The sequence below is a fragment of the Camelus ferus genome, chromosome 16, assembly GCF_009834535.1.
Source record: "Camelus ferus isolate YT-003-E chromosome 16, BCGSAC_Cfer_1.0, whole genome shotgun sequence".
Taxonomy (NCBI): Eukaryota; Metazoa; Chordata; class Mammalia; order Artiodactyla; family Camelidae; genus Camelus; species Camelus ferus.
In genome coordinates, this window is record NC_045711.1 from 37940981 (window position 1) to 37959507 (window position 18527).

Here is an 18527-nt window from a genome sequence, read left to right on the forward strand (position 1 = left end):
TTTGCGGGGAGCTGCTTATGGGTATGGTCTGTCCAGACACCTTGTTTCAAAGGGAGTGGGTGTGAGCTAGCAAGCGAAGCATCCCCACAGCTGATCAAGAACTTTTTTCTTGTTTTTAAACCATCACGTCTTCATTTCACATTGGAATAAAGTGAGTTTTTGAAACCTGCTGCCCCAGCCTCTCCTGTGTGTTCTGTACCAGACTCATTCGATTGTGAGGTCTTTTGCCAGATACGGTGCTAGTAAAAAAAAAAAAAAATGTTTAAAGCACATGAATGTGTAAAATATAGGCCAAATTCAAGGTTATCCTTATACTGTCATTTAAGTGGGAGGAAAGGGGGTGGAGTCACAGGCACCCAGCTAGGGTTTCACAGTCACTAGGCCCCTGGAGTGGCTCACAGATGCAAGTCACCTGTCGGTCACAGGAGAAGCAAAGGCTGAGAATTGCTCCTCTGTAGAGCTTGTGTGATGTGGCTGGATTTGCTTGTCAGGAGGATTGGGAGAGCTAGAATGGGGGTGGGGTCAGGAGGGGTCTCCAGCTTGCCATCCTAGCGTGGGTCTTTCTGCTTCATGGAGCTCTAAAGAGCTGAGGGGAGGGGAGCCCACCTAGGTGGCCTTGAGGGGCAGGACCTGTGCAATGGGAGGGTTGTGAGGAGAAGGCCTCTTTAAATTTTTTTTTAATTAATGTATAGTCAATTTACAGTGTTGTGTTAATTTCCAGTGTACAGCTTTCATTTCATTGTAGGTCATTATGAGGTATTGAATATAGTTCCCTCTGCTCTACAGTAGGACCTTGTTTATTTTATATAGTTAGTATCTGCAAATCCCAGTTTATCCCTCCTCCCCCGACCTCCACCCCCGAAGGCCTGTCTTAGGAGAAGCAAGCGTCTACAGCTGGGGCTGCTCTCAGCCATCCTTCTGAGCAGGCGGGCCCTCAACCTCATGCATATTTCAATAATGCCTTTTTGAATACTTGGGGAGTTCTTTGTGTCTAACATTATGAAAAGAAAACAAAATTCCAACCCTAATGTCTGAGTTTTCCTGAGTCAATTGGAAAATTGGGCCTGGCCCGGCTGTGCTGGGGATAGGCAGAGGCGGTTCCCCAGACACCCTGACCTCTAGTTTTTCTTTTTCAGTGGAGGTGCTGGGGGTTGAACCCAGGACCTCATCCCAGGACCTGGTGCCTGCTAAGCAGGCCCTCTACCGCTAAGCTATGGCTTCCCCCTTGAGTTTTTAAGTGATGCCTAAGGATCACCATGGGTGCCTTAATGCTTGTTTCCCATCCCCACCTCTGTACAGTCTCCCGGTTGTGTTCTATAGTTTTTTGGTGGGGGGGGCAGGAATAATTAGATTAGTAATTAGATTTACTTATTTTTGATGGAGGTACTGGGGATTGAACCCAGGACCTCATGCATGCTAGATATGCACTCTACCACTGAGCTATTACCTCCCCCTGCTTTTTTCCCCCTGGTTGTGTTCTATAGGTGCGTGCCTTCCTATAGCCTATATCCTATCGTGTTTCACAGCCCTTCTAGAAATGGCACCATCTATCTTGTAAAGCTTCGAAGGGATGAAGTCTAATTACCATTGTACCTACTAGTCACCCAAGGGGCCTGTTTTTCATGGTCAATCCTTTAAGCGTATTAGTGCGGTCAGATGTCTTTTGAGAACCCAAATGACAGGGGGGCTGTTGTTTTATAAAGGGCACAGAGGTGTGAAATCCACCCTTTCTCCTCTTCCCTTAGTTGACAGATTCCAGTATTTTAACAAGGGTGAGCAGTGGTGTCCAGGAAGGGTTAGTGTGAGAGCTGGCATGTGTTAGGTCCGTGTGGATGGGCAGCTTGTTTCAGCCAGAAATCAAGTCTCGCTAAGTCATGTGTGCCACACCCACCTCTGTCCCTGTCACCCTACCCTGGGCTTTCACCCTCCGCCCTAACTATTTTTCTTCCGTGTTTGCATTTCTTCTAACGTGCATATTACTTTTACAACTTAACAAATATTTTAACAAGAAGTGTTAGGACCAAATTAAACTTAAGTTGTGTCATCTCCTCTCGCTCCTGTCCCCAAAACTTCCATTGTTAAGGATGAACATTGAGAGAACTGTTAGACCTTGTTGAGGAATTCCTGTATATCCTGAGGCTGAGAATAAGGTATCCGGATGTGGCCCGAGGATTTCTTCACCCCGACTTCCAGAGTCTACAGTACCAGTCAGACAGGGCGCCATGGTCAGGACCTACGGAGGACAGGTGGCCCTCCTCAAATGGAAACTGAAATACCCCCATTAAACAAATCCGCTGATTAAAATAATCACTCCATAAAAATGTGCTAGTATCCATGAGCAGGGGATATATGTGAGGCTGAGGGTGTGCTGAGAATCAGGGTAAGTGTTGGCACCGGACAGGCATTCAGACGGCAGGTATTCCCCTTCCCTTAGTCCCTCTACTGCCACTCTTGTTCGGAGCCCTCACGACTAAGTGGGAATGACAACCCTGCACAATATTCACAAAGGAGCAAAACTCCATGTGTCAGCATGACAGTGAAAAAGAGGAAAGGGATCTGGAGTTCAAACCCCAGCTGTGGTACACAGGGACCAGTGACTTTTGTCTACATTTTTTCTTTAGTGAAAAATTAGTTCAGTCATTTAGATCAGTGGTTCTTAAACTTGAGCCTGCAATCAGAATCGTCTGGGTTTTTTTTTTTTTTTTTTAATCTTTCGAGGGAGATAGGTAATTAGGTTTATTTATTTACTTAATGGAGGTACTGGGGATTGAGCCCAGGACCAGTTGAGCTATACCGTCCCCTGATTGATGGTTTATTAAAATAGATTTGCTGGGTCCCCCCAACCCCTGTTTTGGATACAATAGGCCTGAGCTGGGGCCCAAGAACTTGCATTTCTAATGAGTTCCCAAGAGCTGCTGCTGCTGTTGGCATGGGGACACGTGGAGAATCACTTTCCTATCCAGGTCCACTATGTCAGCAGTTGAGAACTGTTAGTCTACACTGAAGACAAGTCTCACCAAAGACTAACAGGGACAGAGCGGCCACACCCAGAATGCAGCAACCTTTCGCCACCAAGTCTTTCACATTCCTATCCCGCATCCTACACCAGGGACAGACACAACCATGAGTCTTGGAAGGAAGCCTGAGGTGTGTGACATACCAGTGAATTATTCAATACGTTTTTTTCTTTAAATTATTATTTTAATCAATTTTGGGAGGAGAAGGTAATTAGGTTTGTTTGTTTATGTTTAATGGAGGTACTGGGGATTGAACCCAAAACCTTGCAGATGCTAAGCACACAGTCTACCACTGAGCTATACCCTTGCCCCTCAATACGTTTTGAACAGCAGGACCTGTGGGACCTTCCAGGGACAGACCCCTCCCCATATCCTCTGCTGTAGCGCCTCTCTAAAGTAACCAGATCATAGTATCTCCTGCAGATTTCCTGAGTTGTTTTTCAGATGCGAAAAACCACCACCAAATGGAAGAAATTAACTATTTGATGATCATGAGCACGTAGCTCATGGATTGATCACCATCAACCAGTCAGAGAATTGTGCACAGCTGCTCACATACGCTGGGACGCCCCTCCCTCAGCGGCCTTTAGAAATGCTCAGCGGAAACCCTTCCCGGAGTTTGGGGTTTTCTGGGTGTGAGTCACGCGGTCTCCTTGCTCAGCCCAGCAGTAAACTTTCCTCTGCTCCAAACCCCAACATTTCTGTTTGGCCTCACTGTGCATCAGGCACCCAAACTTGCATTCGGTAGAAACTTTTGTGACTCCAGCCCAGGAGTCTGTACCTGTGGCAGGTTGAACCCAGCCAGGGGCAGCCCTTCCCTGGATCCCCAGCAGCTGCTGGGGCTCACTTTGCTCCGGGGAACTTGGCAAGGACTCTCCCTGACAGGTGCGTCCGCCTGACAGCACGAGACTGGAGCCGAGAAATGTCCAGAGCAACATCCACATTTGATGTTGCTTGGGGTGAGTTGCTTTAGCTTTCTCAGGCTGGGAATTCTCTCCACTCCATCTGGGCTCATTGCAAACCACTCTTTTGAGAGCTGGGCCAATCTCTTTGGATGCCTCTGTCTGAGAGTGAAAGTGGAATTTTTAGACTACACCTCCTCTGATTGTGCAACCACAGCTTTGTGTTTTTGTGTGTATCGTTTTAGAGTGACCAACTCCGACTTGTGAAGGGTGGGAAAATTCTATCTGCTCCACCTGGGCTCATTCCCTTCTGGGAAGTGAGCCATTCTGGGCTCCTTGGGAGCCACTCTGGGTACATCATCGTTCAGGAGCCAGGCCACTCTGGAAGCCTCCGTCTCGGGGTGGGAGTAGAATTTTGGGCTATAATTCATCTGATCTTTTGTTCGTGGGCCCATGTGCATGTGTGTATCAGTACTTGCATTGACTGGGTGTCCTTCCCTACTGCATTGGCTACGCCTGAGGTGGAGCTTTGGTTGAATTTTCTCTTTTAGGACTGCCTTTGGTCATTCATTCAGCTTCATTTCTGAATGGGACATTGGTTGGGGTTCTCCCCTTTTGGGACTAGGGAATTGTGACCCTGAGAGACCATTTTGAATTGTCATTTGCTTGATGTTTGATGACATCGGCCATGAATATTTAAGTAAGGATGATCAGAGCTCTGTTAACATCTTACAGTCCTCCTAGAGTGTATTTTGCAAAACTGGGAGATCTTCAGCTATGCTCCCATAAATTAAGAAAATTGTTTTTATTGTAGCACCGTGTGAGCTCAGTACACCAGAGACCTGAAGAAAAATGGCGCCTAACGGCTCTGTTATATCAAAGTGGGCCTTTTGCAATAGCTTCAGCTTTTATCTTGGGTGGGTGGCTGTGTGTGTCTCTGTACCTGAGTCCAAATCCTGTTCTTTTCGTGGTTTTGCTGAAAGGCAGGCATGTGAATGTGAGCAAATGGTATACATTATTGTCTAGTGGATATTTGGAGACTGGAAAAAAAAAAAAATCTCTGAAAATAGCCAAGATGGTAGGGTTTTGTAAAAGTAGTTAGAGAAGGAATTTGCATTTCTCTTTCTGTGCCTTTGAGATGTAGATGATCTAGTTCAGCTCTAAAGGTTTTGTCTTTTTTTAAACGCAGGTGGGAAAACTGAGATCTCTGGTTCCGTCTTTATATAAAAAAAACTAACTGGTAAAGGAGTTCTACTTAATTAAAAGTAAGTGCTTACAGATTAAATATTTGAGTATAACCAGCTAGATAGAACAAATTTCAGGTTCATGTGATCTGGGAAATATTCAATATTAAATTGATACATTAAAGCTAGCTCAAGTTTGTTAGTATAACCAGTACAGACATAACTTTCATCATACCTAGGTTTACGGAAGGTCAGTAAGTTTGTTTCTGCTGCAGAGTTGTTAGGAGAAAGAAAAAAGTTAATTCATTATGATGAAATTCTTATCAGTGAATTATATGCAAATAAAATAAGAGCTTTTGGGTGTACTCTTTACAAATAATTATGTTTTAGGAATGTCTACTTTAAAACGATCCCTCCAGATACGTGGTAACTTGAAATTTTACAGCTGTAGAAAACTAAGTTAAATGATGGAAACTTACTGAATAGTTGGATAGCCAGGTCATTCCCAAACAAAACAAGATACTGAAACATTCACTAGAAATTGACTTTTTTAAGAGTTGAGGATTCTTATTTAAATACATAATTAAGGCTTCTAAAAATAATAAAGGAAACATTTCAGTATACAGTAGGAAAGTAGGATATGTTTTGAGTGGGGAAAAGAAGGTATGAGGAATGGAATTGCATGTTATTAAAGGAAAAAGAAAGTGTTTTGGCCCTAGAGCAGGTCATTTCTAAATACGGAAAAAAATAAGGAACAAACTAATGTGTTGGGGTACATGATGGGCCAGTGGATACACAAGGTTGTGGAAAGTTTGCAGCAAGGGAGCCCTATAAAGAGGAGTTTTGTGCATGGTGTGATGAGATTAAACTTAATTAGGTAAATGGATTTATTAGAAGTAGGCTAGGTGCAGGACTAGATTTGATTCCTCTGTTAAGCGAACAATTTTATTTAGAATGTTTCTGATACGATTGTGTGAAACTTTTCGATATTTTTGACAAAATTCCTACCAATTCTAATTAAAGTTCTTTTGACTTCAGCTAACTTTGGGATGCTTCAGAGGGCTCCTGAGACACCTCAGAGAAAAATATTAAACTAATTAGGATTGGTTGGTATATTAAATTACACAGGAAACATTATCAAATGTGATAAGCCTCTTGAGATTATGGTATGGATGTTATTAATATAGGTAATTACATACATTTTCTAAAATTTAGATACGTCCTGATATAATGTTATCAGTCAGGATTCTTTACTAACCAAGGTGGCCTCTTTTAAGGCCTTTTGGGCATGTGTTATACCTCTGCTTTGGCTTTGAGGGGAACATATTTGAAAGTCAAAACGGGGTAGCTGTGGTTCAGGAATCTAAGGTAAAACTGGTGGCCATTGTGGGCATGATTTCAGACACGTTCCTGTATTGTTGAGAACTTGAATTTTCTGAGCTGTCATACTTGGGATGCCACCAGCCATTCTCAAAGCAGTGTCTGCTGGCAGATGGCAGCTGCAACCTTATGATCTCAAGGTTTCCTCTTGTAACAAATTTTTAGACAATAAAATTGCTTTAGATCAGATGTTTAGTAAGAGACATATGTAGTGGCCAATAGCTGTTGTTATATATATGGTAATAAGTTAAAAACCTACTCAGATTAAAAACACACACACACACAAAAACCTCCTCATACAAAAGACAACTGGCTACCTGCCTATGAGTCACCCCCAGGGTGCCAAACTGGTTTTCAGGCTTATTCTCCTGAATTCCTCAGGGAATGAGATCTTAATCACACAAGAGTCAGATCCAGGACTTGGAACTCGGGAATATTTCCAACTGGGTGTCCATTTCCCAAATCGAGGTAGGAATACACCCCGTTTCACCAAGTTTCAGGTTGCCTCATTCCCTGAAAGATCTGAGGAAGGATGGAACAGGATTGGAGATGGAAACCGAGTTCCTGTTGAGTTTAATTAACCCCTCTATCCAAAATATGATTCCCCTTCTTGTCCAACACCTGTTCTCTAGATTCAGGAGAATCAAAGAAAAGAGTTGTCACTGAGCAGTACCCTATGCAGCCTTCCCCCCTGTCCTCTGCTGTAGCTCCTCTCTGAAGTACCCAGATCGTAGTACTTCCTGCAGATTTCCTAGGTTTTTCACATGTGAAAAACCACCACCAATGTTAGAAATTAACTTGATGATCTTGAGCCCATAGCCCCCAGACCTTCTGGCTCAGAAGGATTGATCACCATTAGCCAATCAGAATTGTGCATGGCTATCACATACCCAGGGATGCCCCTCCCTCAGCTGGCCTTTTAAAAATGCTCAGCTGAAACCCTCTGGGGAGCTTTTTCTTTTAAGGCATGGAGCCACCCATTTATTGGCCCAGCAATAAACCTTCCTCTATTCTGAACTCTTTCGGTTTGTTCGGCCTCACTGCGCATCGGGCATGTGAACAACCGCACTTTAAGACAGTGACACTAAGCCTAGAAGCCCACCTCTAGGGAAGGTGGTCAGGCTCATCACCTGGATTTCAGCCTAGGGGAAAAGAGGAACCCTAAACAGAACTGAAAAAGCTGCAAATGGAGGAAACCAACTTCAAGCAGATTACTTTGGTGCTTCGGACCAGCTTTCCATTTGCAGGTGTGGGATGGTGGGGGCAGAGAGAAGCTACTCTGAGTAAGAGGCAGGAAGACAACTGGATGTAAGAAAAGAGCCATTACATCATTCAATTCGCCTTTTATACATGAAAAAGGCCAGCAACTTCATGGGTGCCCTAGACATCGCGGATGCTAGCTGAGCAGCAGCCAGCAAATGAGAGGCAGGACCTTGCCAATGTGTGGAAAGCACATAGAAAGCTATGGGGCTTCTGGGGCAAGGCAGAAGGCTGTACATTTCAACCAAAATTTAAAACAGTATCAAGAATTTTCAAGAACCCAAGGCCACTGGGTGGAATAAAGAGGCTCATTCATTAATAGAACAAAGCAGGTAGGGTCCCCCTACTCCCTGACCACCACGGAGGGCCAAATCTTTTAACAGGTCATTACCGGCCTCAGCTCTAGTCACTACCAGAAAGCGCTGCTGGAGGGGAGGGCGGGGCCTCAGAGAACAGCCAGGAGCAGCCAGACCCAGTGGTCTGTGGGAGACCACCACAGCAGGAGCCCTTGCAGCTGCGCTCCCAGCAACAAGGGTGAAGCAGACAGCAAAGGCAGTGCTGGCACTGCCCCTAAGAAAGGCCTTCCACCCAAGCCCTGCTTCCTTGCCACCAATCTGCATCTTAGTCTTCCTATGACTGGTGCTGATAACAACCCCACCTTCTATTAGGATACAATTTAAAAGGCTTTAAATCTGTGCACAGAAAGACCAAAAAAAAAAAAAAGCCCACATCTAGTTTTATAGGCATTTAATAGTTTACCAATTGGTACAATAAGATTTTTTAATATGCAGAAAACATGAATAAATTTTGTTTTACACAGTCTGAGAGCAACAAATCTTACTGTAAAACACAAGAGCAATATTATATACATTCCTTTACTGATTTTTTTTTAATTGTGTCAATATCTTCAGTTAACTCTTACAATCTGGGGAACTGTTTTCTCCAATCACCACCTCTGCAACTTCGTATGAAATCAATGCTCGCCTTCATGTCAGTGTCAGGATCAACTTCTAACTCGGAAGATTTTGTTTCTACCATCTTCAGAGTGAGCTTTGGGGATTGCCTGAAGGATCGGCAGGACAAGAAAGCAGCTACTTACATGATATAGTGGAAAGATAAAAAGGCCAGTTCAGTCCAGTCGTGACTTGCAAATCCAGCTTGCCCTCCCCCCACCCCACCACTGAAAAAACCGAAACCTTTTTTGTACATGTCACTTCTCTACCAGGAGATTCTTCTTTGCATCATCTAGGTTAGTTAACACATTGGACTTATATACAGCTGGACAGTAAGAGTAACCATTTTAAGTGCCTTTTCCTTCAATTTAACAATTTTAACTTCAGTTGCTTAAGGATTATCAAGCCACCACTGTCAACAAAACAAAATATCCTTTACCTCTAAATAGTTTTTCTTTAAATGAATTAAAAAAAAACTATTTAATGAGTGATATTATCTGGAAGTTCACATAGAAACGGAAAGAGGCAGACAGGAGAGCAGGGCACTGACAGTAAGGAGACTGGGCTTGGTGATCTAGAGCCAAAGCTTCCAAGGCTACAGCGAGCGCCCACCGCCGGACGACGTGCTAACACTAGTGAGTTTTAGAGCAGTGCTCTGGGCACACCATTGGTCACACCACACACACGGACAAAACTGGACGGTCTCAGTCTCCTAAAGTGCAAGATGCCATGTCAAAAAGCAACTATTCTCCAAGCTGTGTCTAAACCAGTTTCCATGGCTCGCACTCTCAAGAGCACTGGAATGTCTGTTTTCACACACACAAAAGGTCAATAATCAGCTGAGGATGCAGTTCTACCAGCTTTTTATTTCTTAAATAAGTGGCCAATTTGATTGAGAAAGTGACAAAGCAGCAGTGAACCTCTAAACCAATTAATAAATTCCTCTACTTACAATCCAAACCAGTAACCTCATTGTACTTATCCCAGGCAAGGCACAGGGTTAGACAGCAGACAGAGAAAACGGAGGAAACAGGAAGAAAGGGCATCAACAGGGCAGTGTCAAACAACAGCGCGGGAAACCTCTGCACATCTGATTCCGGATTGTGGATGGACCACCCTCCCCACCCCCTTCGTTATTCAAACGGGGCTCGTTACACTTGGATCCAGTTGAGGACCATCCCTGAGATTCAATGTTCGCTGCTTCGCAAATGGAGGATGTCTGGTAACTCAACTAAGCAGCAAGCCGTGGCAATCTCCCAATGAGGATGACTTTGTTTACGGAGTGATAGTTTCTCCTCGTTTGTCAGTGAAAAGTCACTGCAGGCTGCAGGGAAAACCCAGCGGACGGCGGCTTTGTTTCCTCGTAAATCGGTACCATTTTTTCCTTTATTGTTCGTATCTAGGAGTGATTTCTAGATGTTGTGGCTTACCCTTAAACAATTCGTGTTGCTACATGCTAAAATGAATTAAAATACAAGACATTTATACATGTACAAATGTTAAGATGCACCATTTCTATGTATTTATATTTCTTAAAATAGGACAGGAAATAGCAGCAAATGAGAACAAAGATATCTTCCATAGCTTTTGTAGAAAAATCCAGTCAGAACAGCTAAAGGGAAATAAAAAGACTTCTCAATGAGAGCAGGGTTGTGAGGCAATATTGTCCTGAAAGTTACTCTAATGTATTTAAGAAATTAGCTTAAGTTGTAATTCTTGTCCTCAAAAATAGCCATTAGTTTTCAAAACACTTTGCCTTCCAGAGATATCTCTCAGGAATTATTAAAAACAAACAAGCAAACAAAAAGACACAAGCTAGACATAAAGCTGCTTCTAGTAAATATATGGCCTATTCTCTCTCTGTGTATCTACAGGACGTTAACACTAACCCTTTGTCTTTTTCAGGAACCAAACTGCCACTTAATACTAAAAGGGCCATTAAAAAAAAATCACATTACACAAATGAATAAATGCAACCCAGAATAAATTTCCTCGTTAAACTATCTGTTATTTCATTGTTCTGTTAACTTTTCAAATGACCTCAAAATAAAAAAAAGTTGGTTAGCTAAGCAATGGAATTATTTATTAATAATCTGCAATGGAATATTGTTTTCAAAGTCATAAATAAAAATTCTCTTCAATTTAGTTGTAGTAACTTTGGATCACAACATACAATATCAGGATGTGTAAAATGCTCAACAGCCAATTTGGGGGTGGGGATAATGGAAGTGATTTTCCCTTAGCCAGGAAAAATTGCCACAGAGTCAGACCTAGTTTTCAGAAGCGTTAGGAAAAGGATTTGTTCTAAAGCATGGTATTCCACAGCAAGATTTATTCTATTTATATGTTTTAGCACTTCTTCAAAAACTCAGGACCCAAGGACATGGAGGTTGTACGTGTGTGATACACATATACAGACTTATCCACTTATAGATAGGCCCATATACTCAAACATTTATATATAAACAGAAGGTGAAAACAGTACATTTTTATGCACGCTCCATTAAACCCTGTCTTTTTATAAACTGGTTAAGTTAAACACAGTTCAAATCGATATCGGATTCATGTTGAAAAACTGCTATATTTCTCCCACTCCCTTAAAATGGGCAAACATAACCTTTTCAATATTTCTTTGTCATCATGTAATGCACATTGCACATCCCTAAAGAACATCAAAAACAAATAGTGATTTGTACCATGACACACTCAATGGGAAGATTAAATTCTACTTGGAAGTCACATCACTATACAGTCTAACAGTATGGCGGATACAACTAGAAGTGTGTCTAGTGTGGAAAACAGAAGCTTAAGAGTATTACAGTGTTTCTTTAACCTGTTTACAAAGTATTAAGACCCAAATGAAATAAATGACTTGCTATTATTAGCTGCTGAGATTTTTCTTATTTCAGATTTACAGTCATTTTCTTACATAAATATACCACTAGCCTTTGCTTGATCGGCTGCCAAACAAATGCATCCTATTGATTTGGCAAATGTGTCATGACAAAAATTCCAATGTGTAATCCCCATTTAATTACATAGATGGTTCAGAAGATTTTGAATTGTAGCCTTATTATCTAACATCCTTAAAGAAGATTTATTAAGCACACTTAAGTGATGTTACATAGATACACATTTCAGAAAAAGCCCTAATAACCACCACTTTCCCCCAAATGAGGCCATCAAGTCAGGCACCAACAGATAGCAGAAAGAAAAACAAGAATTAATAATCCAACATAAAATGACACTGTCAACTATTCAGTTTAGTGCCCTAGTTCAATTTATTCAACTTCTGCCTTCTTAGGCCTGGTGTGACCAATGCCAGCCCAGGTTTTTAAACCCTATAGTACTTCTAGACAACGTATGTAAATTTACAGTATACAATTTGGATTCACCATGCATGAATACTTTGTGTGTAACATTTAATAAGCTCAATCTACATCCAGAATAATTTACATGAAAGGACAATATTTATTTAAACAGAGCTCGATGGGGTAACCATGGTATCATCAGAGTGCATCCAGAGGAAAAAAGGGAGGAGGGGCCAAGTGAGACTCAATCAACGGCACTCCCACACCTTTACTGTTTGATCTACACTGCCAGTAACCACATATGGTGCCGTCTTATGGAAATCTGAAAGAAAAAGGGAAAGGCTGATTTTAAAATCTGACTGAGCCAGATGCAATTTGTAACAAGCCACAAAATAAGCACGTCCAAGTGCCAGAAATACTCATTTTTCTCTCTATACACCCTCACACCTACCTAGAAGGTATATCAAGCTTACCAACTAGGTTAGGGAAGCTGAGACTTAATGATTAGATCCTTTAATACCCTACAAAAATACCACCTCCACTATCTCCATCCCGAACACTCTAACAATAAGGATAGCCTCCGTGTGTCCACTTACTGCACACTTACTACGTTTCAGACTTAGTGCTGATGCTCCATATTCACGATTCATCCTTCTAATGATCCTGTAAGGTTAAGCATTAGCCCAGTTCTTTTTGATGAGGCTTTATTGTCATCATTAGATCCATCATACCACAGTGTATTGTATTTTACTATATTCACTATCTTCAATTCTTTTTTTAATGGAGATACTAGGGATTGAACCCAGGACCTCATGCCTGCTAAGAAGCATGCACTCTACCACTGAACTATACCCTCCCTCATCTATCTTAAATTCTAGATTCAGGTCCAGATGACAGTAAGGAAGTTTAAATGTAAGTATTATTCCAACACATGATAGTATATACCTGCCAGAGGAAAGAAGTTGAATGAAATTTCCTTTGAGAAACTTACAAACTAGTAGGGGAGAAAAATTACCTATCACAGTGGTCAATAAGCATCCTCTTCATAATTCTAGTTTCCAAAACCAATGTTGTGCAATGGAGAAAGTAATTTTTTAATTACAAGGCTGATGATGGAGAGTTAAGGAAAGGAGAATTTAAAACAAATCATAGGAATCCATAAAGTTTTAAACTTGTTTTTTTCTATTCTGCTCTGAAAGCACATGGTCATTTCTTACCTGGAAAGGTCCACATGGTTACATAAAACTGTTAGGTCTGGCACTCCAAAACGTAACTGCTCAGAAACCTCGTAACTTGTACATACCCAAGGAGGTAACAAAGTGTTCATGCGCATTGAGGGTCTTCATGCATCGCTTGTTCTTGTAATCCCACACACGCAGAGTCTTGTCATCAGCACAACTCAAAATAAACTTCCCCCCAGAATGGAACAGAACTCCACGTACCCAGTTATCATGACCTACCTATAATTCAAAAGGGTATTTGAATTAATAAAGGGATAAATAGTTTAAATAGCATCTATGAAAACAGTTAAGTCATTACTCAAAGTGCACTGAAATTACATGCACCAAAAATGTCAATGTCAAAAAAGAAAAAAAGTTTAGGGAATTCTTCCAGATTAAAGTAAACTAGAAACCAACAAGATATGACCAATAAATGCAATATGTCAAACTAGACTGGCTCCTGGATACAGGCTAAAGTAAAATGATAAAGGACACTACTGGGATACTTGGAGAAAATTTGAGTATGTATTAATGTTAACTTTCTTTAATGTGATTAATTTTATTATGGTTATGTAGAATACCCTTGTTTTTAGGACATACACGTTAAAATATCTGGGGTCAAGTGTCATGATGTCTATAAGTAACTTTCAAATTGTTCAATAAAATGTACACACACACATAAAACATTAACAACTGGTGACTCTAGGTGACAGATACACAAGTATTTACTGCATATCTTTATTCATCAATCCATCTATATCCCCTGTCCAGCAGCTCTATTTCTTGCAATGTACCCTAAGAAATAATTAAGAATGTATTCAGGTAGGTGACTTAGTTAACAAAGATGTACATCAAAGCACTGTACATTAGCAGTGTATCTAACGACATAACTGTCACAAATCTTCTAAATTAAGTCTGCTGCAAAGTAGCATGTATAATTAAAAAACAAAACAATCCACCATATTCATCTACATAGTAATTTAAGAAAAAGGTTTAGAAATACACAAATAGAATAGGCATTAGTCACATGTGGCTATTTAAATATAAACTAAATAAAATTAAATACAACCAACAATTCAGTTCTTCAGTCTCACCAGCCACATTTTGAGAGCTCAATAGCTGCTTGTGGCTAGGGGGCTACCGTTACCAGCCAGTGCAGACACAGAGCATCATCACAGAAAGTTCTACTGGATAGCTCTAGTCTAGAAAAACACACTTGGTAGGTACTATCAGGTATGGTGGAGTGATGTGAAAGTAATTTTTATTTTCTTTTAGTTTTTCTGTATATTTCTCAAATTTTCTACAATGTAAATAACTATGTTGCCCTTGTAAAAGAAGCCCCCAAAAGAGCTTTTTTCTTTAAATTAAAAAAAAAAAAAAAAAAAAAAGACAGACAACCAAGATGACATATCTTTTGCCTGGGTTTACTTTTTTGCCTTTGACCTTATTTAAAATATTGTGTTATATTATAATGACCTATAAAAGTTACCAATCACTATAGCTGTAGAAGTCTCAATAAAAGTCAAATCACATTTGTGGTGGCCACACCAAAATAAAGGAGGAAAAAAGAACCTTCCTTTAGTTGAAAAATAGGAGCCAGAAATCTCCAGGGAAATTAATGGTGACCTGTGTTGTTACAGAAGAGAGCACATGCTTTCCAATTTTAAAATTTCCTCACAGCAATAATAGTACATCTGAACTCAGCTCAGAATACTAGTAAGAGGAGAGTTTAATTTCATGTGTCTACCACATCCTACAGAGAGCAAGGTATGGTTAGCACCTAAAGAATTTCTAAAACCAACATCGATACCAAATTATAAAAACTGCTACTGGATTAATGTCAACAGATCCCTTTAGAACTCCTGAAGGCAAACAAGAATGTCCACAATCCCATACTATTGTTTATGTATCCTCATAAGCCTTTTCAAGTCATAAAGCTAATACCATTAATTTCAGAATGGTAAAATAAGTCAAATAAACTGGAACATGTGAACAAATACTTAACAGTTAAAATAATTCACATTAAAATTAAATATAATAAAATCAAGAAGCAAAGAGCTTCAAAAATGAATGAGTCTATAATAATACTGTTTCCCCTCCACAGGAGATGTTATATAACTTTTAGAGATACAGTGGCTAGGATCCCCCTCCCAGCACTGACTGGCTTTGCAGATCTTTGTATAACATACTATTAACTTCCATATCACTGTAACAATAATTAATAAGAAAAATATTTTTATAAGAAGTTATTTTAAAACCTGAAATAATTCAGATTATTTAATAAGATATCACAGGGCACCTAACCTAAAAAGATACAAACATAGTAAAAATGCAAAAGCAGCAGTGAGGTTATGCAAACTTACAAGGGTCATAAGGCACATGCCAGTACTGACGTCCCACATCTTAATAGTCTTGTCTCTGGATCCAGACAGTAAGAATGGCCCAGGCTTGCCACTTTTTTTAGTCTATAGAAAACATGAAAGTAAGTTTCCCAGGCAAGAATTTAGCTAAGCATACTTTAAATGATATCTACCTAGAAATGTTCCGTTTCTCACATTATAAAAATGTATTTTTTGACAAGTAAAAATTGTGTATATTTAAGGTATACAACTTGATGTTTTGAGATTCGTATGTATTGTAAAATGATTTCTACAGTCAAGCTAATTAACAACCATAACTACTTTTTTGGGGGGGTGATAAGAACACTAAAAGTCTATCCTCTTAGCAAATTTCAAGTAAACAATATAGTATTGTTAACTCTAGTCACCATTCTGTACATTACAAATCCATGACTTTATCATGGTTTTCTCTTTTGAAATACAGAAGTCTTTTGACATACCTAGGCTACACAGGAAAGACCCAGATAATATAAAAATAGAAAATAACCACTTAAATTAAGATCCAGTTTGTATAATACCAATCAATGGATGATAAATTTACTGCTCAAGACTTACATAATCAAGAATTTTAAAACTACTTAATCCAGCCTTCATTATAAAGTTCAGCCAGAATGAAATTTATGATATATGGTAAGTAATCACCACCAGGTGGCAGTAAAAAGAATCTGAACTGCAAGGAGCCAGCCAAATGAGAGAGATTACAATAGAAGCTTCATTTAGAAACTGGGGAGGGTGGGAGATTCTCCTTCATCTATTAAAATGTAATTTTAAAAAATCCATGATATAAATGTCTCTATAATAAAGAAATGTGGTCAATTATTGCTCATATGACTTATTCACAGAAATAATTCTATGATTTTAAGGTATTAATCATAAAGAATAGAATCAAGAAGAGCATAATTTAAGAATCATAAAAAAAAGTAAAACAGACTCAACTAGTGTTTCTAATGATTAAGAATATCAGAGGCTTTCATACGAAATATCCATTTAAAAACAAACATTTAGTGAATTGCATTTCACCGTAAATTTATAAATAAAATAATTATGTTCATTAATGAAGTCTATTCTTCTAAAATATGACATTAACCTCTCCATAAGTTTTATTTTGCATTGGTATACTTTTACAACAATGACATTTCTGATAACTTTAAATGACCACTTTTACTTCTCAAGAAAAGCCCCATCCCAGCCCACATCAAGGCTCAGCTGACAGCGACAATCACTGGTTAAAAAATATAAACACACTTGCAAGTTGGAAAGAGTAAAGAGTTTCAAGATCAGAATCTGGGGTGCAGATTTTTAAATGCATTAATGACTCTGAAATTGAGAATCAGGTTATTTAAGGTTCTGGGAAAACAGCAACAAAATCATGAAATAACACATAAATCATCAGTACCTCAGATCCTGTTGCTTCAGAGATGGAAGAATATGAGCTTTCTGGGGCCCAGGAAATGCATTCTACCACATGCTCATGTTCTCGAAGCTCAGCCTTGCATTCCTTTGTTGCTACGACCCATACGCGCACAGTCTGGTCATTGGAACAGCTGGCTATCAGAGTGCCGTCCTGATTTGGCCGCACCATACGTACCCATTCTCTGTGTCCTGTGAATGTCTTCACACAGTAGCTGTCAAAATAAGTAATAATTTGCACCGTAAACAGCAATGGCTGGGACACTTCTCAGAAGCGATACAAAACTAGCTATGCACTGCAATGAAGAGAATGGCATCATGTGCAAGTCAACAGAATACAGGTACATTCCTAGTTAATACAAGATGAGAACAGGCTGGAAAGTCAAACATCAGTTAAAATAAGCTGATGGGAGCATCATTACGGAGCTAACCAAATCAACAAAATCTAGAAAGAAAAAACAGAAATAAAACCTTTTAACTAAGCACACACAATAAACCTAACAAAAATATTTCTAGCCATGTTGGGGAAAAGGCATGCTCTTACTAATCTGGGTAAAACCAGTAGGTTAAGGTTTTATTATAATAATCATGTATTTCTAAGCACAACCAAATTAAGCCTAATAGGGACATACCTGCACAAATGTTATTTACATTTTAATTCAATACACAGATCACCTAAAAGACCACAGAGAAAATAAGCCATTACATAGAAAATGGCTCTCAAGGACATAGAGTCTCTTTCATAATATCTCTTGTTTCTTCAGGGTAAACATTTAGAAATCAAAACTTAGTTTTAAAGTGTATTATATAATTGTCATGGTAATCATTCTGGGTTACAGTCAAAATTACTGGAACATTCAGAACACAATTTTTTTTTAGTTTGTTTGTTTAATATTATCTCTTTGAGCTGAAGCCTCTTCAAGTAAATCCACTTACCCAGTTTGCACTTCCCACATTTTTATAGTTTTATCCCTTGAGGCAGACACTATATGATCTCCATTGGGCATGATGGCTACTGAAGAAACATTGTGGTCATGGCCTAAAATAAAAACAGCAATGCATTAAGCGATATATCACTTAGGGCAATTAAACCTCAGTTTACCATGAGGTTTCACTATGGGATTTCAAATATCACAGCAACTTCAAATACTATAAACTTTATGTAAATTTGGTAAGAAAGTTAGATTTACACAAAAAAGTTAAGGAATTAGCAACTTAATAAAATAATCTACAATGAAGTAAGTAGCCAGATCAATTTACAATTAAATGTCAACCCGTACAATTGTTTTAAAATCACAAGGGACTGGTATCATCAATCAGCATTTGAATATATTAATATGCTGAATGTTTATGAACACTAGAAAAACACAAAATTTTCCATGGTTGCTAGTCTGATATAAGACAGAAATAAGATTTACAAAGATAAAATAGAATGGATAAGAAAAATGGACATTTGGTTCTATATTTAAAATACTGACTGAAAATTATCTT

At 39.4% G+C, this 18527-nt stretch overlaps 1 protein-coding gene across 3 annotated transcripts in view; it reads right to left on the bottom strand.

The window, feature by feature from the left end:
• Positions 1-8475: 8475 nt before the first annotated feature.
• Positions 8476-18527, bottom strand: part of PAFAH1B1 (platelet activating factor acetylhydrolase 1b regulatory subunit 1) — a 67422-nt gene continuing 57370 nt past the window's right edge. For all 3 annotated transcript variants that reach the window (XM_032457448.1, XM_032457449.1, XM_032457450.1), the window contains 5 exons: positions 17973-18075; positions 17023-17251; positions 15591-15692; positions 13311-13467; positions 8476-12329 (listed from right to left, as the gene is read on the bottom strand). In XM_032457448.1, the coding sequence (XP_032313339.1) occupies positions 12256-12329; positions 13311-13467; positions 15591-15692; positions 17023-17251; positions 17973-18075 (665 nt within the window). In that variant the 3' untranslated portion in view covers positions 8476-12255. The remainder of the gene's footprint in view (positions 12330-13310; positions 13468-15590; positions 15693-17022; positions 17252-17972; positions 18076-18527) is intronic.